The following is a 22,853-nucleotide window of genomic DNA, read 5'->3' on the forward strand; positions in this document are numbered from 1 at the left end:
TCCGGCCTAAAAATATGAGTCCAATGCGGAAGTGCTAAAAACTGCAGTTCATCGATGATCCGCTTTAGGCTGGCTCCGGAAGTACCAGAAACTACATACACACCAATTCAAAATAGACAATCTTTACAGCAGAAATAAACATGTTTACATCCTGGTACAAAAGATGAGTGTAGTCTGAATAGATCATTTCTCGGCAATTTCAAAGATATTGAGATTATGAGTCTTCCAATGAGAGGCATAATTGATTGACAGGCGGGAACACTGGAGCTGTTGGCTAGGAGGCTCAAAGCCCGCCTCCTTACGTCACAATCGCTCCACAGCAGCAATATGGCTGCCGCTACTGATTGGCCTCAAAACAGCGCTTCAGAAACAGATGGGTGACGTCACGGATACTACGTCCATATTTTATACGGTCTATGGTTAGGGTTAGCTAACAATTAATTAACAAAAGGATCAGTTGCACCAGGTTTTTTTCACAGCAGCACAGTCACATGTGGATGTAGGTAAACTAATTTTGAAGTATGAAGCAACATTAAATCACTTCGAGGGACAGCGGGGGTCACAAGTCTTTGGCACCTATATTTTGGGGGTCAGGGGCTGAAAAGTTTGGGAACCCCTGCTCCAGATCACCTCTGGCATCTGTAGTCCCTCTATGTTAACCAGGTGTGAGATTTAACATGAGCCTCATGAGGACCGGGATTTTGGTCCCCTTAAGGTCAGTACATAAGAAAGTCCCCAAAAGGTACCATAAACAAGCGTCTAAACACACACACATCATTTAAATTAAATTTATTTACATCTCATGAAAGAAGACGATTTTAAATATCAGAAAAAAAAGGTAACATGAACTGATAACAAAGAACAAAAAATGTAGGAGTAAAAAACAGTAGCATTTAAAATCACAGCTCTCCTGTTACAGCTCAGGGACGACGACGAACTGAAGTTAATTATAATAAAATTAAAAAAGAGAGACGTTTTCTGTTTGGTCAAAAGCAACGAGTCATTTGGTCTGAGGAGTGTTTCTGTATTAGTGACTGCTGGATGCTAACTTACATTCATAGAGACACACAGCATGTTGGACACGTGGTGTGATCATGGCACATGATACATTGGGCAAAAAGGGAAAAATTAATAAACAGTAAAAACATCTGTCAGTGTTTAAATCAGTGAAGATCTTTGTGACACATTCAGGGTGCAGCGCTCACAGTCTGTAAATCAGAGCACTGAGTCCAGAGGGTTCCCCTCGCAGTGATGATGACCCACCTGGTCTTCTGAGGGGGACTCCTGCTGAAGCTTCAGTATCTCTGCTTACAGTAACATCGCTATCACCTTCATCATCATCATCATCCCCATAATCATCATCACCATCATCCTCATTTAATGAGAGCTGAGGCTGCGTCTCTGATACAGGAAACAGCCTTCTGGATGTCCTCCTCAGTCTGCTCCACTGTCACCACCACCCGGACACTGAGGACGCACACAGACACGACACAATGTCAAACTAACACTTCAAACCTTCCACAGTTGTTCAATCTAACACACATTTAATGCAGTGACTTCCACTGCAGAGTCATGTCTGTTTTTAATGCAGTGACTTCCACTACAGAGTCATGTCTGTTTTTAATGCAGTGACTTCCACTACAGAGTCATGTCTGTTTTTAATGCAGGGACTTCCACTATAGAGTCATGTCTGTTTTTAATGCGGTGACTTCCACTACAGAGTCATGTCTGTTTTTAATGCAGGGACTTCCACTATAGAGTCATGTCTGTTTTTAATGCAGGGACTTCCACTATAGAGTCATGTCTGTTTTTAATGCAGTGACTTCCACTACAGAGTCATGTCTGTTTTTAATGCAGGGACTTCCACTACAGAGTCATGTCTGTTTTTAATGCAGTGACTTCCACTACAGAGTCATGTCCTGGTAGAGTCTCACCTGGGCGGGGGGAGGAAGCGCTCTTCTTTCTCCAGGTAGCGAGCGAGAGTCAGAGCCACGTTTCTTTCTAAACACTGAAAACATTAAACAAGGAAACACCTCAATCTCTGAAGTATAAAACCTAAAGCAGATACAGCTACTGGAAAATTTTAAAGTAATGTTCAGGGATTAACAGAAAACATCAAAGACTAATAAGAAAGTAGAAGACGTTTAAAACCTTTACATATGAAGATTTTAATATCTGGTGTATTATATGACTCTTACATATTCTACGATGGAGCGCAGCAGCTGCATGTCAGCGTCTCTGGATCCTGAACTTTTCTCCAGCTGGAGGTGTAGAGCTGGAGCCAACGGGACGCCGACCAACTTCAAACCCGGAGTCCTGTCAGGAAGACAAATATGATCAAATCAGAGAAACAAAGCAGTTGATATCAGATCCATCACGTCTCCTCTGTATAGGAATTAACTCATTATTTTGAGTACTCTTATTATGAAGGCAGACAGGAAGAGGCAGGGATTACTAGTGTTGTCTGCAGCTGATGCACAAGACAGATATGGAGTTCTTGATTGGCTGGTACAATCTGCTGATATCATTTTGCATTTCTAGCAATAAAGACTCTTTCTGTCTCTCTCACTCACTCTAAAATAAATCGTTTTTTATTCCTGCAGCATTTTTTATGATTTTTGTTTTCTTTAAATCTTGCATCATGAAAAACATGACTTCCTCTTGCATCAACTCCAGAGAGAATAATGTGGAGAAGACAACAACGATAAAAAGTCCTCTGAAGGTTTCTGAGGTTTCAAAGATAGAATAGAAAATAGGATCACTAAAATTACACATGCACAGGACAGATAAACTGAATGACATGCAACTTTTGCAACATCTGACTGAGTTAACAGAGCAGGATGTGATCTTTTGATATGATGATGTTTAAATAAAGAAAACTAACAACCTTCAGCCATGTGTGCATGTCAGAAAGACATTTGCAAGCTTGTTCAGAGAGACAGTTTGAGCTGCTCTGAACAAAATAAATCTGCAGAGAGCGACAAGGTCGGAGGCTTGACACCAAACACGAACAGTTTACTGCTTCTGCAAAACGTTTCAGCTAACACGAAGTGAAAGACAGGAGTGAGCAGACGGCTGAGAGTCATCAGAGTAAACTTACCCCTCTAAAGCTTTGTGAACATGTTGACTCTTCTCCCTCAGGATGGTGAAGATATCTGCAGAACAGAGACCATGAAATGCATGAGAAAGTTATTGAATGAACTTCTACAGGAGCAGAGAGGTGACAGGAGAAAAGACTTCTCTGTACCTGGATCCTCCTCCATGATGCTCAGCGCCTCGATGGCTGCAGCCGCCAGCATGGGAGGCAGAGAGGCGGAGAAACAGTAACCCTGACCCGACAGACGCTGAGAGAGAGAGAGAGAGAGAGAGAGAGAGAGAGAGAGAGAGATGAGGACATCAGGGTTAGAGCTGTGACAACGATAACACAGAAAGGACGACAACCTGAAACTAAACCTTTATATAAATGAGGACAGCTGGGGTTTCAATGAGCCTCATTCATGCACAGGTTTAGTTGAAGCCGCAGGAACACTTCATAGGACGAGTTGGATCACAGTCCTGTCTTTCTGGCCCGTCAGGTGAGGTTTGCCCCCAGCAGTTAACTGCTCTCTCTCCGTCTCTCTCTCGCTCTCTCTCTCAGCGGGACGTTTACTGTCTGACTCATATTTCTGTGCAAACAGTAAGGACGTCTTTGCAGAAAAGCTGATAATCATTCACACTAATTTCTCACTCATGCATGAAAAACTCTCATAGTTTTTACCTGATGGTCGATGACAAACGAGCGTCCGCAGCAGAACCCTCCGATGGACGCCACAGCGTTCTCCATGTTCGCACTGATCAGATCAATATCATCGATCTGCACGGTGGATAAATGATGCTGTGTCAGATAATCAGACATCTCTAACACAAAAACTGTCAATGAATCAATCAAGCTTTATTTATAAAGCTCTGTTCATACAAATTAAATGCAATTTAAAGAGTTTTACAGCGACTGAAAAGAAGAAATATGCAGGATTAAAATACTTCATATTAAAAAATGAAAAAGGGTTTAAAGTAGAGACTTATGCACACCAAAAAGAAATAAATATATGTGATTAAAATAAGTTAAAGCATCAAAATGACTATAAGAATGTAAATAGTTCAGATATATAAATAATACATAAATAAAGTTAAAAAAAGGGGGAAGATAGTAAAAGTTGAAGATAAAATAATATCTTAAAAAACTGAGTAGACATATAATAAAAAAAAGTTATAATAAATAAAACAATTTAAAAAAAACATTAAAACAAATATAAAAAAATAAAATAATAATAGTTATGAAACCTTCAATGAAAGCCAGACTCAATAGATACTTTTGAGTTTAAGTTTAAAAGTCTGAATATCTCGATCAGCTCCTCTCAGATCCTCCGGCAGGCTGATCCATCGTCTTACAGCATCGTGGCTGAAAGCAGCGTCACAGCTAAACGAGTGAGCCGGAGGATCTGAGAGCCTCCTGGGTCATACACTAAAATCATCTCTGAGATGTAGTCTGGTACGAGTCCAATCAGCGATTTAACAACTTGTAAAATAATTTTAAACTCAAAACGAGAAGTTTTCAGTCAGTATGTGATCATTAAATGTGAGGTGAGCTTACGTTGACTCCGAAGTGTTCTGTGACTCCTCGGCCATGTTCTCCTAAAACACCGAATGACATGCTCTCCTCCAGGAAGATCCGCACCTTGTACTTGTACTTCAGCTTCACCTGCAGGACGAACAACACATGCATGAGCACAGACAGAAGCACAGAGCAGTACCTGGATCTCTAATGTGTGCTGGAGAAAATTAAATCTGTAGATTTCAAGAGTGTCTGCAGGAGATCTCTTCCTCCTGCAGCAGGTAAACAGGCTGTAATGTCATCCTTAGTTAGTGCCTTCATCAGTGAGTGAGTGTGTCTGTTTACCAGTTCAGGAAGAGGACAGATGTCTGCGGTGTTGATGTACAGACCCTCCACCACGATGAACTTGCGGGTCACTCGAGCTTTACGAGGATTCTGAAACAGACGATGAGTTTATGAAGACGTTCAAACGCTCTGAGTCCATGAAGCAGATCTCTCAGAGTCCTCACCTTCTGGTCCTCCAGCTCCTGCTCCTTCAGCAGCCTCTCCAGGTCCTCCATGTCGTTGTGTTTGAAGTATTTGATGAAGCTGCGAGACGCCTGGAGACCTTTCTGGATGGAGAAGCAAGCGGCCTCATCCCTGAAGGACAAATGTTCAAACACGTGAACACTCATGCTGCGTTTCACAGGACGTTTATATAAAGTCTGTTTTTAAGTCTTCACTCACACAAAGATGAGGTCTCCTCTCTTGGAGTACGCCGGGATTGCGCTGGCGATGGTTGCAAAGCCGTACGAATAAATGATGGCTTCTTCTGTTTTCATGAATTTGGACAAACGGCTCTCCAACTCCAAGTGAACGTCTGAGGGAAGGAGACAAGGAGATAGGGAAGGAGTTCAAACCTACAGGGTCATCACGTCTGAAGTTCTGCAGAAAAGCTGCTGACTGAAGTCGTTGAGATCTAAACATGATGACAGTTTGATTTTATATCAATGCTTTGAGTAAACAGACGCCGTGCAGACGCCTCCGACTCTTTAGAAACATCTGGGTAACAGCCTCCGAGGTTTACAATCTCTAAATCATCTGGATGTCAGATTCAGGAATGTTCACAGGATTAAAGATTGAGCTCACCAAACGTCCCGTAGAATCCTCTCGGTCCACATGTACCCACGCCATACTTCTTCAGGGACGACAGAGCTTTTTGCTGAGAGGAGGAAAAAGACACTTAGAGACTACTCCTCTTGGTTTTAAAAACTGAAAAACATGAAATCAAACTTCTTTCAGTGGAATAAATACCTTCACTCGCTCATTATCCAGGAGACCCAGGAAGTTAAAGGAGGCAAAGTTGATGCACTCTTTCCCGTTGATGATGATTTTATGACTCGGAGGTCTGCAGAGGAAACAGAAGGTTCAGATCTCTCACGTTTTTATCTCTGCAGCGTTTCAGGAGTTAAAGATAAAGTTCAGATACAGAGTTTGTGAAGTCGAGAGGGGATGGGGGGTACGTGTGTGCGTGTGTGTTTACCCGGTGACCACGTCGTAGTTGAGTGAAGGATGATCTTTAGACACAGGAGGAACCAGAGGCTCGGGCTGCCACTCCTCAATCAGGTCCTCTTTTTCCTAGAAGCACATGACGCACAACAAGTCAGTGACACACACACACACACACACACACACACACACACACACACACACACACACACACACACACACATCTTTAAACACACACACACTGCTGTTTGTTAGCGACTCTGCGTACCTTCTCTGTGAGTCTGTAGGTCTCGTGGAGTTTGTAGGTCTTGGAGAAGAGCAGTCTGATGATCCATAGGATGAGGATCCCCTCCAGGATCAGGTGATACGCAGGAGCCTGAGGACCACACAGGGAGGAGGATTAATGTCGCCCCGGCTCGACCTTCACCCTTCTCTCTGTACTTGTGTGTGTCGAGGTGCGGAAGTGAAAGCTAGCTAGGAGGGTTCTTGGATGCCGGAGCTAACCCGCCTCATGGGCCTCACCATCTTTCATCGTGTCTGCATTATAAGGAACTTTTGAAACCACGTGGGCGATGATGTAACTCATCAGAATATTTGAATGAGGCTGTGATGGGATGAGTTTCTTCATTTAGTTCCTTTTTCATCACAATAGAGCCCAATTGCAGTGTTTATTTCAAATGTGGAGTTGTTTCATGAAATGTGGCAAGGTTATTTTAATGGCCTGATTCAGCCACCAAGTATTTGAACTGTCAAATTTTCTGTTTTTAAATATTTCTTAGTGTTAGACATTAAACACCTCATTTCATGGTTTGGGGTATTTGAGGATTTTGGGGTGGCCATATTTTATTTGGGCCAGTGTCCCCTTTAAACACTGCTCTGAACGCGCACCTGTAAAGCCCCTGAACTTATCACCCTGCACACAAACTCTGCAGCAGAGCAACATTTCAGGACATAAACACTGAAAACTTTACATTAATATTAATTTAACAGCTTTAATCTGACACTCCGCTTTGATCCCATCTTATACTTTAATGTCGAGCTTCAGACGAAGTTAAAGCTCTCTGTGGATCATGTAACTTCCTCGTTAACGTTACTCCTGCTCCTCAAACCCTCAGCTGCAGGGAGGGAGACCTGACATCCTCCTCAAGACACGGATGTTACTTCCGTGTTGAGAAGTTTGAATTTAACATCGTCAGACTCCATAAAACACATTAACGTGAAGCTGAGCCCGAGAGGAGGCTAACTGTGACCGCATGAATGTGATTTAAATACACAGAGAAGAACAGGAGAGATTATTACCTCGTAAAACGCCTGAACCATTTCCACCAACACCCACTGCTGCCCGGACGCCATGTTTGTTTTCCTGCTGCAACGTCATCAACGGTGCTGCATTCAGGGACCACAAGAAGAGTAGCGCCCACCCGTGACACCCATTTCACTTTTCACCTCTGCTGGTTGTGACATTTTCACATAAAATACTAACGTACGTACTGTGAGAACATGAAACTGTCACGAAAAATGTAAAACTCTAAGTCGACTTCTCAGATTTCCCCTCGAAAACTGTATTCAAAAATAGTTTTAGTTCAAACAAATGTCACTGTCTAAATGTTTTTTTTCTTAAAGGTGTTTTAAGAATTAAATTGTGACTGTCTGTAGCTCAAAAACCCCGCCTCCTCCATGTTAACAGATGGGACATGGGTCAAAGTGTAAAATCAAATACAGGTCAAATAAATGTTTGTCATACATGGTTTCTGTCATTATAGTTAGTTCTTATCATGCTGGTTTATGTCTCAGTGTTCATGTTTCTGTTTACTTTGAATTAGTTATTGATTATATAAAAAGAGGGATAAAACAGGATCAGTTTAGATCTTACTCTTCTTTAGAATGTGACTTTTCTTTCGGAATTCTGAAATCAAAGACAGAATTCTAAAATGTTGTCTTTCATCTTAAAGACAGAATTCTAGAATTTTGTCTTTGATCTTAAAGACAGAATTCTAGAATGTTGTCTTTGATCTTAAAGACAGAATTCTAGAATGTTGTCTTTGATCTTAAAGACAGAATTCTAGAATGTTGTGTTTGATCTTAAAGACAGAATTCTAGAATGTTGTCTTTGATCGTAGAGACAGAATTCTAGAATGTTGTCTTTGATCTTAATGGCAGAATTTTGAGAAAAAAGGTAGGACTTAAAAATAATTTGTGGTCCAAACCCTCTTCCATATTAAGGCCATGATTGGCGGCTGTGTCGACCAATCAGGCTCCTGCAGTGCTGTGCGCTCCGGATTATCAGAGCAGAGGAGGAACGGTGAGAGGAAACGTAACAAACACTAACACAGGAGTCATTGAACTTTCTATAACCGTGAGAGTCCGCTTCAAACCCACACAAGAATCTGTGACGCGGACTGGACCCACCTGAGGTATTCTGGCTTCACATCTCTCAACAGGAGGAGATAATTCAAAGGCCTAGACTTACACATACATTTGCATTAGCTGATTTGACTGACAGGTGGGTGTGTTGTAGCGGTCCCCGATGAGACTCAAGGCCTGACTCAGCTCCTCCTCTTTGTCTAGACTGATCGAGTTCGGCTTCAAAATGCCTCCTCAAAGCCCAGCGGAGGGTATTAAAGAGACTATGGTTCAGTGTTAATGGTACAGTTGAACAAGACAATGCAGCCCACATGGGTGTAAACATCATAATGACAGAGTCAGACAGAGAAAGCTCTTAAAATAATAATTTATTAAAGTCAAAGATGAAGCTTTGCAGGAATGGGAACATCCTTTGTTCGGCTCCCTCGTGACATTTAAAAGAAACAAAGATCTGAAGTGAGGCGTCTTTATTCTGCAGATTGTCTCGTGTGTTTGTGAAGTTTGATTTAACCCATAACATCCTGCTGTTTGCTAACTTCAGCATTTAGAGGGATTGTCCAACAGTGTGTGTCTTTATTAACTCACTAGAACAACAATCACACATTTAAAGCACTAATAGACCTTTTAAGGACTCAGCTTGTTTTACATAGAACCTTTGACTGCCAATACTCGAACACATTGTTATGTTAGGTTGTTTTTCAGACACTCTTGCCTTTTGATTGGACAGCTGAAGAGAGACAGGAAATAAGAAAACACCTGACCCTTTCTCAGGTGCTTTAAAAGCGATAATTTCACCAAGATTTGCAATCAACATTCAATTAAATTTATCCCAGCGTCACATTTTGGCACTATGTTTTAGCTAAATTGCAAACATTGTCAACATGAATATATTACACAGCAAAATACCTTCCTGAGGTGGTTTGGTAAGTGAACTGACAAGCATTCTGCTCGCTCTTTCCTTCACCTGTGATTAAATCCAGGTGTGTACTTTACTAAGTTTCAGCTGACTGTCCATCCCGAGCTCGCTCTCTAACGTTATTGCTCGTAAATATGAAGGAAATGTTAGATTTTGTCGATTTATGTGTACCGATATATATGCAAGGATTTAAAGCCCCAGTTAGGAGTTTGTATCTCGCTATACAACAGCAAACAAAACCGTCAGCATGAAGACCGACCATTCCTGTGTCCTAATCTTTAATGCCTGAAACTGCTGTGAGAGGGTCGATGTCAGACCAAGTGATGAAAACCACTTTGTCCACAGGGGGCGCCAAAATCAACACAAACAGAAAATTCCTCACAGGAGCTTTAAGCTCAAATAAACTGTGAATAAACGAACAACGCAAAAGTTTACAACTCACATGTTTCTGGTGCACATGCTCAGTCTCGAGCATGTGACACCACTGTTTTGGTCGATTCCTTGCACAAGCAACACTTGGAGATTGCAGCCACTGGAGTAACTCTACAAAGTACCTTTAACTTTTAGAATATAAACATAACCAGAATCATGATACGGATCATGCACACTGTAAACATTCAGTCAGCTGTCCTCTTATTCATGGATGAAACGCTGCATCATAACAAAGTGCTGACTCCTTATCGTTTGGCAATAAGATGAAGAAAAGATGGCCGCCACAGAAGCAGCCGACTAACAGATTGAATCATGTTACGGCTCATTACCCAACTGTGTTAAATACTTGATTCCGATTGGTCAAAATGCTGTGGGAGAGTTACAGAGTGTAGATCAGAGGGTTTGTTTATGTTTTAGTAGCTGGGTGATAAACAGGAAGTGAACAGGTGGTTTATTTGGGTCCTGCTCACCCTGTTGGGATTTTAATTTGCATTAACACCCGATCACTTTACATCATCCTTTCCTCGGCACAGCTGAGTCACCTTAGTGGGGAGATAAACCGATCAGCCTCTTCTTCATGTTGGCAGGAGTGAACTTTAAAGACTCAGATTAACAAGGTTAAGTAGTTAGATCACACGCACGCACGTGCGCACGCACGCGCGCACGCACGCACGCACGCACGCACGCACGCACGCACACACACTCACACTCACACACATACACACAGCACAGCACACAAACACACACAGATTGTGTACTGCAGAGGATGTCCACGTTTAGATGCTGACTCATCAGTTAACTGAGCTGCGCTGTGATTCTCTGAAGTTTGATTTACTGCTTCATGATTCATCTCCAGGCGTTTGATTCTTTTGCTTCACGTTCTGAGGTGATTATAATCTGATTGAAATCACTTATCGGACAGTTAGCCTAACACAGCTGGTCATTTAAAATGTCAAGCTTTAGACAAACAAACGACGACTTGTTCATTTGCATATTTAAAAAAACAACACTGTTGTAAAAATAAAGTTTACTTAAACTAAAGAGAACAATCCCAGAGCTCTAAACTCTGCGTCATTGGCACATAAAATAAAGTATTAAAGAACGGTACGGTGTTCAGAGTACTGAGTTAAACCACCTCTTGTACAGGGTTGGTGGTTCTCCGCTGGTTTAGAGATCAATCAGGTAGTTAACGTGTTGTTTGATTTAAAGCAGCTGATCCTTCCTCAGCTCTGCTCCTGGTTCACTCGTCCAGCTCTCGTTGGTTTGGTTTTATCGGTTCCATTACTCCGTCTTGGGTCCTGTTTGTGTCCCCAGCCTATGAGACCTCTGTCCGACGCTGCAGGGACATTAAACATCTGCAGAAGTGAGGTAAGCTTGCATGAGGAGTCCAGACATGGTGTGGTGTCAGGAGGAAGTTCTGTTGTACCCCACCTCGATGTGTTTCTCCAGCCACAGCTCGGCTAACTGCATTGTGGATGCAAACGTACTCGCTTTGGACCCAAGGCACATCTTGTATTGCTTCTGCTCCAGGCTGGAGTTGCAGTGGACGGGGTGATAAACGTGGACGACTCCCGGCTCCTGACTGCGTAACACCTTTAAACCAGAGTTAATCACTTTGGTGAACAGGTCCACGTCCTCCAGTCCCCAGCCCAGGATGGAGGTGTCGAAGCCTCCAGCCTTCAGTAAGTCACTTTTGAACACACAGGTGATTCCAAAGCCGTAATCCCTCCAGAAGCCGCTCTTCTTGGTGAGCACGAACTTGCTCTCTCGGGGCGTTTTCTCTGGATACACTATTTTAGGATTGTACTGACTGAAGACGACGGGGAAGTAGACCTGTCTGCCCTGAACCGCGTTGTCTCTGCAGCGCTGCAGAGCGTCTCCGTTAAAAATGAGATCAACGTCACAGAAGAAGAGGAGCGTGTTGTTGTCCAGCTGTGCAGAGCCCAGCTCCAGAGCCAGTCCACGAGAGAAGTTCCCGGTCATGGGGATGACGGTCATGTCGGCTTTGGGGTACTTCCTGCTGTAGTCCTGGATCAGCTGAACATGTTGTCCTCTGCTCTGGTTGATCTCACTGTCCACCAGGATAACGGACAGCTTCACATTCTGTTTGGGGATCAAACACACTTTCTCAAAGTTCTCCATGAAGCGGACAAAGGTGTCGTAGCGACCTGACAGCGGGACCAGGATGTGGACCTTCCTCTGACTCTGCTCGCCCATCTCCACGGTGGATTCGTAGACCTGGAACGAGGACAGGAACTTCAGAGAGTTGGAGAGGAAGGACAGGGACTGGGATTCAGAGTTGATGGCGGCCACAAGCTCGGTCACGTCCAGCACTTCGGTCTCGCTGAAGAAGGGTCTGCTGAAGGACTGCTGCAGGTATGCGTGCCTCCTCACAGGTACGGTGATCTTACGTCCTTTATGTTTCTTGTACAGAAGCAGTAAGTCTAAGATGTACTCTGCACCATGCATCGGATCCACCCTGTAGTACCCGTACTGGATCTCCTTAAAGTCGATCACACGGCCTCGAATTTTAGAGTTCTCATTAATCATCTCCATGACCTGCAGGATTATGTCCTCTAGACCGGTCCGGAAGACGTTCCCCAGATTGTGCCGGGCCATCTTGTTCTCTTCAGCAGAGTAAATGTGGCGTCCAGTCAGGAAGTCCCACTCGATGACGTCGTTTCTCTCGTTGGGTCGGTACAGCATGTAGGACGGAGGGGATCCCAGCTGCTGGTCCTCCCACAGGACTTCAGTGTCACTGAGGTGACTCATGACCAGGCCCTCGCGGTGCAGCAGGATGGTGCGGTACCGGAGCCTGGAGATGTCTCGGCTCAGCATGAAGTTGTGGAGTCGGTACTGGTAGGCTGGGTTCTTGTTGGGGTGGAGCGTGATGGCGTTGTGGATCTTGCTGCTGTGGAGGTCCTCGATGAAGCCTTTCTTGTTGCGCTCGTAGTTCTCGTAGAAGAGCTGCTGCATCTGAGGAGAGAGAGTCAGGAACATGTCAACAACAACATGGAAACACTGATCAATACTTCTACATGATCAATACGAGCATGTGGGCGTGGGACCAAGCTTTTGTAGTATCACTTCATGCAGTTTGATCAGGGTTTGATTAAAGCACAGGACAGTGAGCATGGAGAGCATGACGCATGAGCTCAAACTGATTCATACCACAGTCCACCATCTGAACTCTCAAGACTCGAGTTGCAAAGAGGAGAAAACAAAACAGGAATGATGCCAGATGTTCCATGCTGGTTATCAAAAGAGCAGCTGGCTGCACTAACAGCAGTTAAATGTAGGTTGTTTCCCCCAAACATCAAACTTCAGTCAGACTTCAAATGAGACTAAATAGAAGCCTTCAAGTCTTGGTGTGTGAATAATGTGAATGTATCAGGGATGGACATTTCATACTAAATCTTTGGGCCGGCAGTAGCTCAGTCCAAAGGGACGTTGCTTAGGAAGCAGAGGGACATAGGTTCTAGTCCTGGTATGGATCAAGTTTGGAAGTTGGACTGATAGCTGGAGAGTTCATTTGCCAGGGCACCCCAACTGGTTCTGGTGGTGCTGGTCATCTGTTCATTAGTGCATGTCCATAGACTCCTGTTTGTGCATGAGTGTGTCAAACTGTGTCTGTAGGGTGATCAAAAACACAGAGGGGAAAAATGTAATTCCTCTTGAAAACACTTGCTTAGTAATCACCTTTAAAAAAACCCAAAGACTTGATCAGTTCAAGTCCCGGTTCAAATCAAAGTATGAACATTGGGCTGAGCACTGCCATGGTGGCCGTGTGCTGCTCCCTCAATCTGACATCTCTCCATCAGAGCACGCTCACAGGATTCTGTTTCAGTGTGTGTGTGTGTGTGTGTGTGTGTGTGTGTGTGTGTGTGTGTGTGTGTGTGTGTGTGTTTCCCCCTGTGTGTTCAGTGTTCAGTAACAGAGTGAAGAATGAATCTCCCCTCAGGAAAATAAAGGAATAAAGTTTGCAATCTTATTATTATCAAAGGGTGCAGATAAAGTCGTCTTGAAGCCTAATGTCTGTTCTGACTCCATATAAACCAATCAGCAGGTAATAAAAGTGAAGGATGTTCCTTTAAAAGAGCTGAAAGAAAGAGGAGTCACTTTCCTTTCATCGTCTGTGACCAAACGAGAAGCTTCTTCCCTGCTGTGTTTAATAAAGCCTCTCTCTAAATCTCCACTGAACACGTCTCTGTAATGTTTTTATAATTATGCTTCATTATATCCATGAAAAGACCTCATCACGTGTCTCCTCAGGAATAATCTGAACACAGAAGAGAAGCTGTTTGTACCTCGTAGGACCAGACACACTGCGTCCCCCCGAAGCGTCTCACGCAGCGGCCCACCTCCACGTCCTCGTGCGTGGTGTACATCTCCCTCAGACAGGTGCTGATGTGAGGGACCATCCTGCGGAGCACCTCCCTGCTGAAGATCATCCCCGGGCCGCCCATGCAGAAGTTCTCCCCGGGCTCTAGAGCCAGCCTGCCAAGCTCCTCCGCCATCCCCAGCCCGGTCTGCCCAATGTACAGAGGCTTACTGCTGTTCAGAGAGCGCAGGAACAGCTCCAGCTTCTCACCTGGAGGAGAGGGAGACAGAGTCAGGACACAAATAAACAGAGCAGGGAGGAAAACTTGTAACTTTTATAAACACAGACATATGTTTTTCTAAACAAAGGCAAACTTTAAATTTAGTTTTTTTCAACCTCTTTCTTTTCTGTCTTGCACCTTGTTACGTCACGTCAGACTCATATTAGAATAAAACAAACTCTGACATGGTTTGGTTTCAGAAATCTGCAGATTAAATGCACTGAAGAGAGTCTGGAGACTTTTATTCAGGTTTTTTGAAACATGTGTCTCCCTCCAGAGTCTTATCATAGGTGCACTTAACTACTTACAATGTCCCTGAAATATTTTGTGTGGGTTGCACATTTTCCAACCTGACTTTATCCTGCCAGACTCAAAGAATTTCTGCAGGAATTTGGGTTGAGCTGATGCATGAATGCATGTGTTGATACTGTGGATATCTCAAATAACATGCAGCAATCATATAAAAGGCAATAACTGTTTAACAGCATCAGACTGTCGCTGCGTCCTCCTAAGGAAATCTACCGCTGTGAGGGGGAATAAAAACTTAAGGGGTGCATGTGTGAAAATGACAAACTGACTTGTTCTGCATTGCACTCCCTTAAAACTGATGCACAACTGTAAAAGCAAAGCAAAGTTACGTTGCACTGTAACGTCTACTTTCAAAGAGTTTGGAGAAGAAAAGAGAGGAGCCCACGAGGGGAAACTCCAGCCAAATAACAGGATCAACTCTACTGTTAGATATTGTTTGTTTGGATCATTTTAAAAATACTGAACTAAAGCTGAAGCCCTCACTGCTGCAGATATCGTTCATCTTACACAGATTTTCACGAGTAGAAACCTTACACCCTGACGAAAGAGGCCTGAAAGAGAACTGCTGAACTCCCTCCATGCCTGATGAATAAGCGGCTTCAGTGAGCGGTTTCTCTACCCCGGACACAAACGTGTAGTCATCAGATTCCCGGAATAATCACCTCTTATGTAAACATCGTCGTCCGCCCGCATGAACCACTCGTATTTATCCAGGTAGTGGTCGTGGATGTACTTCAGCATCATGAATGACTTCTTCTGTGGCGGGTACGAGTCGTCCACACCTGCCAGAGAAACCACGGGGAGGGGACCGGGCGTGTGAGCCGTGCTGGATCCCGAGCTGGAGAAGAACTCCACCTTCCCAGGTATGGAGCTTGCCCAGGTGTTGTACGCAGCCACAGCACGGGTCCGCAGGTACTTCTTCGCCGTCATCACGCCCACGTAGAGGAAGCGGCTGGGTCTGTTCACAGGTCTCCCGAAGTCACCGGTGCTGTTCACTCCTGGGCTGAAGCCTCTCCCCTCCTCGGGACCGACCTGCGGACTGTCACGGTCTTTGGGAGACTGAGCAGCAACCCTTCCTGCGGAGGAGTCACTGAAGTACAAACACTCTGGAGACTTCTTCCGTTTATTCTCCAGGACCTGAGGAACGATGAGCCAGGAGGAGGCCGTGAATCCCAGAAACACGCCAAAGATAACAGTCGTCCACGACCGCCTGGACCTCAGAGCCATCGTGACTTAAAGTACAGGAGACAGGGGACGGATGTAACAAGGGGCGGTTATCAGAGAGAGAGCGCTTCTACTGCACATGCTCAGCTGCAGATGGAATAAGTTCTACATTTGGTGCTGCATTTATTTATAAATACAAATATTTTAGAGGTATAAAAGTATTTCTAATGAGCGGTAATATTTGAGTCCATGTGTCCTGAACTTTAAACAAATAAAGATAAAACTATTTATTTTGGATTCTTGTTTTTACTTCTCAGTAACCGGGCTAGCAGGTTTCAAACTCTGTGTTTAAGGCTGATATTAAATAGGATAAATAAATGTTTAATAACAGAGACTTTCAGCAAACTTATTTTCTATTCACTGAGAAATAACACTTAAAGTTCCTGTGAGGATATTTTATCTGGTTATGAAAAAGACTTAAAACAATACTGATATCTCTGTTTGATCACTTTGATGAACACTGACTTTTTATACATTTATTTATACTGTCTTTAATCAAAATTAATACATTCAAGCTGCCTTTTTAAAAACATTTTTCCCATGGCAAATATTCTTAATGATTTTTATTTTATAAATTTAAAAGGTTGAGATTTTTCTCGGATTTTTAAAAATAAAAAAATAGTCACAAATTCAGTAAAGAAATATGAGGAATCCTTTTGTCTACAGGGGGCGCCTGTTGTTTGATCGTACCTAACATATAAACATTTGATCAATAATATTAGCATATGAATGTACATTTTATTTGAATATCATGCTTAATAAGACAAAATAAAAATTCTGTTAGATACATTTTCGTTTTTTTTTTTGTTTGCACTATCGCCCCTGAGAATAAAGCTGACATCACTTTGAGTCAAATCATCACTGTGAATAATATTGAGTTATAACTTGAAATTTTATAATAAAGTGTAGTTAGAGGCCGTATGTAACCCCGGTCTGATCCAGGTCTCCCCTTCAAAGCGGTAGCTGACCCCGGTCTCCCCTACAGAGAAACCCCCTATGTTGGAGCTGAACCTGGTCTCCCCTACAGAGCGGTAGCTGACCCCAAGCTCCCCTACAGAGAAACCCTATGTTAGAGCTGACCAAGGTCTCCCCTACAGAGCAGTAACCCTAGGTTAGAGCTGATCAAGGTCTCCCCTACAGAGCAGTAACCCTAGGTTAGAGCTGATCAAGGTCTCCCCTACAGAGCAGTAACCCTAGGTTAGAGCTGATCAAGGTCTCCCCTACAGAGCAGTAACCCTAGGTTAGAGCTGACCCAGGTCTCCCCTACAGAGCAGTAACCCTAGGTTAGAGCTGACCCAGGTCTCCCCTACAGAGCAGTAACCCTAGGTTAGAGCTGACCCAGGTCTCCCCTACAGAGCAGTAACCCTAGGTTAGAGCTGACCCAGGTCTCCCCTACAGAGCAGTAACCCTAGGTTAGAGCTGACCCCGGTCTTCCCTACAGAGCAGTAACCCTATGTTAGAGCTGACCCAGGTCTACCCTACAGAGCAGTAACCCTATTTTAGAGCTGACCCCGGTCTCCCCTACAGAGCAGTAACCCTATGTTAGAGCTGACCCCGGTCTCCCCTACAGAGCAGTAACCCTATTTTAGAGCTGACCCCGGTCTCCCCTACAGAGCAGTAACCCTATGTTAGAGCTGACCCCGGTCTCCCCTACAGTGAAACCCTGTGAATGCTGCCGTTATGTTGGCGCTGCTGACGTGGAGACATCCCCGTTACACCTGATGTGGAAAAAAACCTCCTCACACCTCCGTTAGCAGAAACCAAGGAGCTACACATCCAGAACAGTCAGTCCATCCTCAGGTCCTCTGTCCCACCTGAAACTGGACCTCAAACCGAACAAAGAGTCCAAATGTTTTACATCCAGACTCCGGTCCGACTGAGAGACGAGGATAAGCCGTTAAAGGTCCAGATCCCGGAGAAACTCTGCGGATCTTTATTTTCCTTCATCGCCTTATTGTTGAAAATTAGCATCTTTAACATGAAGCTAGTTCCTCATTAACCGTCGCCCCAGCCGCCATTGTTCCGTAGCGTTCTTTAGACTGCTCGGTTCTGACCGTTAATCCACACTTTAACGTTCAAACGGCGGATTTTAATCCAATAATCCGTGTTCACATCACGAGCAGGTAACCTGTCATCATTCACCGTCTGGGTTCCGTTATTAGCGAGAACAAGAGCACTTCTGGGAAATCTTCAGAATAAAAGCACTTATTCTCATTACGCCATGAGAACTGAAAGCAAACAGTTTCTTAAAGCAGACATTTAATACAAAATAAAATAAGAAAATAACCTATTCAATTTATTCAGTGAAAATAAAGGGTTTTGTGATAAAACATCACAGCTGTATGTTGTAAAATTTATTTTGAAGGTCACTCGCTTGATGACTACGCTTTGTGGTTTTTCTTATATGAGGTAGACTTCCGGTCAGTTCTTGTGACTACAAAATAAAACTTCTTACAGATGTGGTAGACTTATATCTACGGTAGCCCTGAAGGACCAAACAAATTTACAAAAGATGAAACACTTTTACAAAGTTGGAGACACATTTACATTTTATAAATTTTTTTTTACATTTCATAAAACTAAATGACATTAGCAAAACACTTTTACCAAGAACAAAACAAATTTACATTTAAGAAAACAAATCCCCCCCCCCCCCCAAAAAAGAACTTTTACAAGCGGTGAGACAATTTTACAAACGACGGAGCACTATAACGATTTCTGTAAAAAGTTTACATTCATTTTTAACTGAAAGGGAATGTACCAACTTTCTGTTGTCATATTTAAACTTTTGCTATGATTTGTTTCACTCATTCGGTGCGAGTTTAATTGAATCATTTTATATATATATATATATATATATATATATACATAATATTAGAAATATTAAATAAACTATACTTGAGAAGGCAATCCTGTTCATGATAATAATTCAAATTAAAAAAGAGAACAGTCTGAAAGCATCAAATGGTTAAATTTGATGTTTTGAAGCAAAAAAAAAAATCCATTGTTTTTTATGTAATAATATTTAAATCCTGGATCTGACTGTCCCAAGTCACGTTTTTCAAAGACTTAATTATCCTCTTTAATTCTTTTTTAAAAATGATAAAACTCTTCAATACAAATGAGATAAAGTGGATTTCTGTGTAATTTACCTTTTGTAACAGTGATTATACCTTGTTGTGCTTTGATGCTGTTTGGATCAACACTTATCTTATTTTAAAATAGTTTATGAAAATGTCTGGGGTTGATTTAAATTTCGCTCTTCTTGTAAACAGTTGTAGTTTGTTTTTGATAACTGTAGAGAACTGTTAGACCACCAGGTGGCAGCAGAGTCCAAGCTGTGTTATTGGTCTCCTTCAGCAGGTCTGCTTTAAGGTCAATAGTTCACTCTTTTTTTAATTAAAGTTTGCTCTTAACTTGCAAAACTTTTAAATTACATGCCATAATATGTTATAAATGTACTTATTTTCGTTGCAGTTAATGTAAAACTTACCTGAACTCAGAAATCAAGATTCAAACTCAGTTCAAAGCTGGGAGTGTGTAATATTTGTTCAAGGAGAAGCTTTTGTTTTACAGTTTGTAATAAAAGTAAAGGTATGATTTACTATTCAGACAAATTTAGGGTTAAAACCAGGACCTCTCTGTTATGTGGATGTATTGTGTCTCTTCAAAGTTCCCATTAAGCTCAAAACACACAACATATAGACAACAGCACGGAAGCTTCATTGTTCGCATTATATCTGTTATCAAAGCAGGGAAAATACTCGCTGACTTTGATTTGTTTTATGCATTTTAAGACTCTGAGGTCAAATTAGGAACCAAGTTTCAGGGACATTTAAAAAAAAAAAAAGGTGTGTTTGGATGACTCAGCAGAGGGATTTTTACCAGGTACAAATCTGACTAGCCCCCAAGTTAGTAACTCCAGAAAAACTAAATTAATATGACACTGAGTTTTATATTGTCTATTTAAGATCAGTAAATTTGATGTTTTTAAGATTTAGCCTATTTTACTACTACCTTTACATTATTACAGCTAATTCCATCACACTTTAACTCAAAGACATGCACACATTATGATGTCTGTAGCTATTTTCACTCTGTAAATTCAAATGTATCATTAAACTTCAGTTAAAATGATTCAACCTGCAGATTTAAACTACTTTATAAAAGTTTAAAAAATCAGTAAAATCTATCTCTGTCACGATAAAAACATTTGTCTTCAAAAAAAAAACTAAAAACACATTTTATTAATATGAAATCGTCGATATGTTATCGAGGGAGTTATTATCAAACTGTAATGTGTCGGACTGTGACGACCCGTGATTGGCTGACAGGCTGTGACGTCACGCGGGCGGTGCACTCCGTGTTTTGAGAATGGGTAGTTTGTCAGCGTGTGGAGGAGACGTGAACACAGCAGCGACCTTCAATGTCTTCAGCTGGATGCTTTCTGGACTTTCAGGAGGACAAACTTTGATTTTAAAACTTTACACTCTGGATTTATTTCATCTCTAAAGGACCGATGAGCAGAGGCAGAGCTGTTTCTCTCTCCTAAAGAAGGTAAATGTTCCTCCACATCCAGGCTATGTGATCTGAGTGCTGATCAGTGATAGTTGGAGGTGGAGGTGTTGTTGTTCTGAAGATAGTTCAGGATGCAGATTCATCACTGACTTTGGATTTTAAGTTAAAAGTGTCGAATTAAGTCTGGAAAGTGCTGTGTTTTTTACATTTGTAGAAAATCCAGGATTCATTTATTCAAGTAGATTTCGATGTGATTACTTTAATCACTTTATAAGCATGAGAAAGAACCTTTAATCTGCTGAAGTAGCTTCTTTATAAGGTTTTTTTGAAACTTTTTAAATACATAAAAATGATCTAATCCTATGTGCATCATTTCCAGTGTAAGTTATTGTTTGCATTGAATGGAAATCATCTTCTCAGTCTTTAACCCACAGACCTCTCATGTCCTTGTTTTTATCCTGACCGTGGTGAAGTTACCATGAAGCAGAGAGCAGCTGGTTGGGAATCCGTTTTTCATTTTTCTTGTTAAAAGTTTATTATTGTCCTGAACAAAGCAGCATTCAAAGAGAGAAGCACTCAGCTTCTTTCTCCTCTGGTCACAAATAGCAGCATTTGCAGTCTGACTCATTTATCCAGCTTCAGGCAGGAATACATGCTGAGAGAAAAACACCATTTATTCTCTTTTTAGACAAAATATTCATCGACTGGGACATGCAACACTCATTATGGGAGTTTTGCTGAGTTCTACAAATTTGATACAGTTTTGAAATTATGCTTAACTTTATATTTGATGCAGTCTGAAACAGCAAGCTCTGATTTCTTTTGTTGCACATGACAAAGAACGTAGTATGACTCTGGTGTACTGGCATTGTGCACACTGACACTCCCTCAAACATGACAGTGTGGTGTTTTGGCCATCATGAGAAGGAGCAGAATCCTTGTAGTTCCTCCTGGTGTCTCCATCCAGGACATGTGGTCCTGTCACCTTAGAACTGCAGGTGGAGAAATCATCTGTATACTCCTCCAGCGTTACAGACATGCTGACAGGAAACAGAAGTCATGGTAGTGACAGTACAGATTAGCCTCTCACAGTAAACATGGTGAGTCCTGCAGGAGGCCGTCATTAGATGATGAGTAATCTGGTGATGGAGACAGACCTGGTTCAGGAATAATACTCCGTCAGGCTGTGGTGTGTAAATGTTTCTCAGTTGGTACCAAAAGAGACAAAAACATCCCAACATTCATCCACCACAAACTGAACGGTTCATACGGGGCAGCGTGTGTCCGTGCTCTCATCTCATCAGAGGCAGTATCCTTCAGGTCTGTGGAGGACCAGTTTCAGCGCGGCTTCTCCTGCTGTAGTCTTTATCATGTTAACGTGCCTCAATGCATGAAGCTCCACATGATTGTATGATTGTGATTTAACATCCTCTTTGTGTACGAGGTTTGTAAGGGAGAGAAAGAGATCTGTCTGCAGGAGAGGATCTGCTCTCAGTCTGGATCTGTTCATGGTTTCATTCTCAGATAGTTCTCTCCTCAGACCTCAGTGCTCGTGTTGTGATGTCTCGATGTGTTTTTGCTTCTTGGTGCTCTGTCACCGTTCTCTTCATGTGCTGCAACATTATGTTTTTCTGTTCGTGAGACATGAAGGGTCAGAGGTCGATGCCTGAAAGGTTCCTTTATGTTTTGAAGCTTTTGTTGATGTGCACATGTTGTTTCTTCTTTGTTGTTTGCACAGACTCTGAATACCACAAACCCCATCACAGATTGAGTACTGAACTATACTCAAAGATACTATAATCTGGTCTGGTGCTGACAGATTCTGTATTTTTACGCATGTACTGTAAAAAGAGATGAGGTGGTGGTGAGAGAGATGGTTAAACACAGGACGTTTTATAAACCATGGCTTGATGCTTCATTTCAGCCCAAACCATGAACTTATCATAAACATAGATAAGGATGACTTAAAGTAAGGGGGAATAAAACTAACCCAGACACATAGGAAAATAAAACAGGAAACTCAAGAGAATAGAAACAAACAAGAAATACAACATAACACAAGGTACCAAGAGACACACGGAGGATTTAAAGAACTAATACAGAATAAAAACAGATGAAACACAAAGTACATCTACAACTATAAGACAAGAAATCAAACAACTCAAAGTCAATCTAAACTAGACAGTCGTCTCCTCTTTAGGCATCCTGGCAGGATCTGTTGAACAACATGAGGAGAACATACAAATCCAATCAATCATCACTACCGTCTACAAAAAACAACAACAACAATGAAACAGCATTTATCAATAAACAAATCATCGCTGCACGGGTCAAAGTCGAGTCAAAAGTCCTGGACTCGAGTTTTGCAACACCGTGCCTGAGGCAAAACTGTGATTGTGTGAGTTTGAGG

The 22,853-nt window shown here is 42.4% G+C and overlaps 3 protein-coding genes across 7 annotated transcripts in view; 1 reads left to right on the forward strand and 2 right to left on the reverse strand.

Moving 5' to 3' along the window:
• Positions 1–1,008: 1,008 nt before the first annotated feature.
• Positions 1,009–7,509, reverse strand: sptlc1 (serine palmitoyltransferase, long chain base subunit 1). The gene is made up of 15 exons (XM_034710241.1): positions 7,379–7,509; positions 6,348–6,455; positions 6,114–6,208; positions 5,885–5,978; positions 5,720–5,792; positions 5,318–5,450; positions 5,101–5,230; positions 4,937–5,026; positions 4,631–4,738; positions 3,758–3,853; positions 3,248–3,344; positions 3,101–3,155; positions 2,199–2,316; positions 1,935–2,008; positions 1,009–1,467 (listed from the first exon to the last, which is right to left on the reverse strand). The coding sequence occupies exons 1-15, from the start codon at positions 7,430–7,432 to the stop codon at positions 1,374–1,376; spliced, it is 1,419 nt and encodes a 472-aa protein (XP_034566132.1). The 5' UTR covers positions 7,433–7,509; the 3' UTR covers positions 1,009–1,373.
• A 1,285-nt stretch (positions 7,510–8,794) lies between these two features.
• chsy3 (chondroitin sulfate synthase 3) lies at positions 8,795–18,093 on the reverse strand. Of its 4 annotated transcripts, none has more exons than XM_034709851.1 (4): positions 17,671–18,093; positions 15,364–15,933; positions 14,099–14,382; positions 8,795–12,767 (listed from the first exon to the last, which is right to left on the reverse strand). In XM_034709851.1, exons 1-4 carry the CDS (start codon positions 17,699–17,701, stop codon positions 11,196–11,198), a joined length of 2,457 nt encoding a protein of 818 aa, XP_034565742.1. In that variant the 5' UTR covers positions 17,702–18,093; the 3' UTR covers positions 8,795–11,195. The 4 variants fall into 4 exon arrangements, with proteins under 4 accessions (XP_034565742.1, XP_034565745.1, XP_034565743.1 ...); XM_034709854.1 differs by having other exon boundaries at positions 15,364–15,838; positions 17,671–18,082; XM_034709853.1 differs by having other exon boundaries at positions 10,806–12,767; positions 17,740–18,050.
• Positions 18,094–20,296: 2,203 nt separating this feature from the next.
• The window catches only part of megf10 (multiple EGF-like-domains 10), a 54,566-nt gene continuing 52,009 nt past the window's right edge, over positions 20,297–22,853 (forward strand). The window contains exon 1 of one of the 2 annotated variants that reach the window (XM_034710287.1): positions 20,297–20,482. The gene's annotated coding sequence lies outside the window, so the exon portion shown is untranslated. The remainder of the gene's footprint in view (positions 20,483–22,853) is intronic. The other variant, XM_034710288.1, reaches the window with a different exon arrangement.

The sequence above is a fragment of the Notolabrus celidotus genome, chromosome 19, assembly GCF_009762535.1.
Source record: "Notolabrus celidotus isolate fNotCel1 chromosome 19, fNotCel1.pri, whole genome shotgun sequence".
NCBI classification, from domain to species: Eukaryota; Metazoa; Chordata; class Actinopteri; order Labriformes; family Labridae; genus Notolabrus; species Notolabrus celidotus.

Bases quoted from the DNA above. Each gene is read 5' to 3' on its own strand.
- chsy3 (XM_034709851.1), bottom strand. From the start codon at position 17,701: ATGTGTAGCTCCTTGGTTTCTGCTAACGGAG. The intron at 15,934-17,670 runs GTGTGAGGAGGT...CTGTACTTTAAG, and splicing joins CTTGGTTTCTGCTAACGGAG to TCACGATGGCTCTGAGGTCC. The intron at 14,383-15,363 runs GTGATTATTCCG...CCTCTCCTCCAG, and splicing joins CGACGATGTTTACATAAGAG to GTGAGAAGCTGGAGCTGTTC.
- sptlc1 (XM_034710241.1), bottom strand. From the start codon at position 7,432: ATGGCGTCCGGGCAGCAGTGGGTGTTGGTGGAAATGGTTCAGGCGTTT. The intron at 5,979-6,113 runs GTAAACACACAC...TTTCCTCTGCAG, and splicing joins AACTACGACGTGGTCACCGG to ACCTCCGAGTCATAAAATCA. The intron at 5,793-5,884 runs GTATTTATTCCA...TCCTCCTCTCAG, and splicing joins TGGATAATGAGCGAGTGAAG to CAAAAAGCTCTGTCGTCCCT.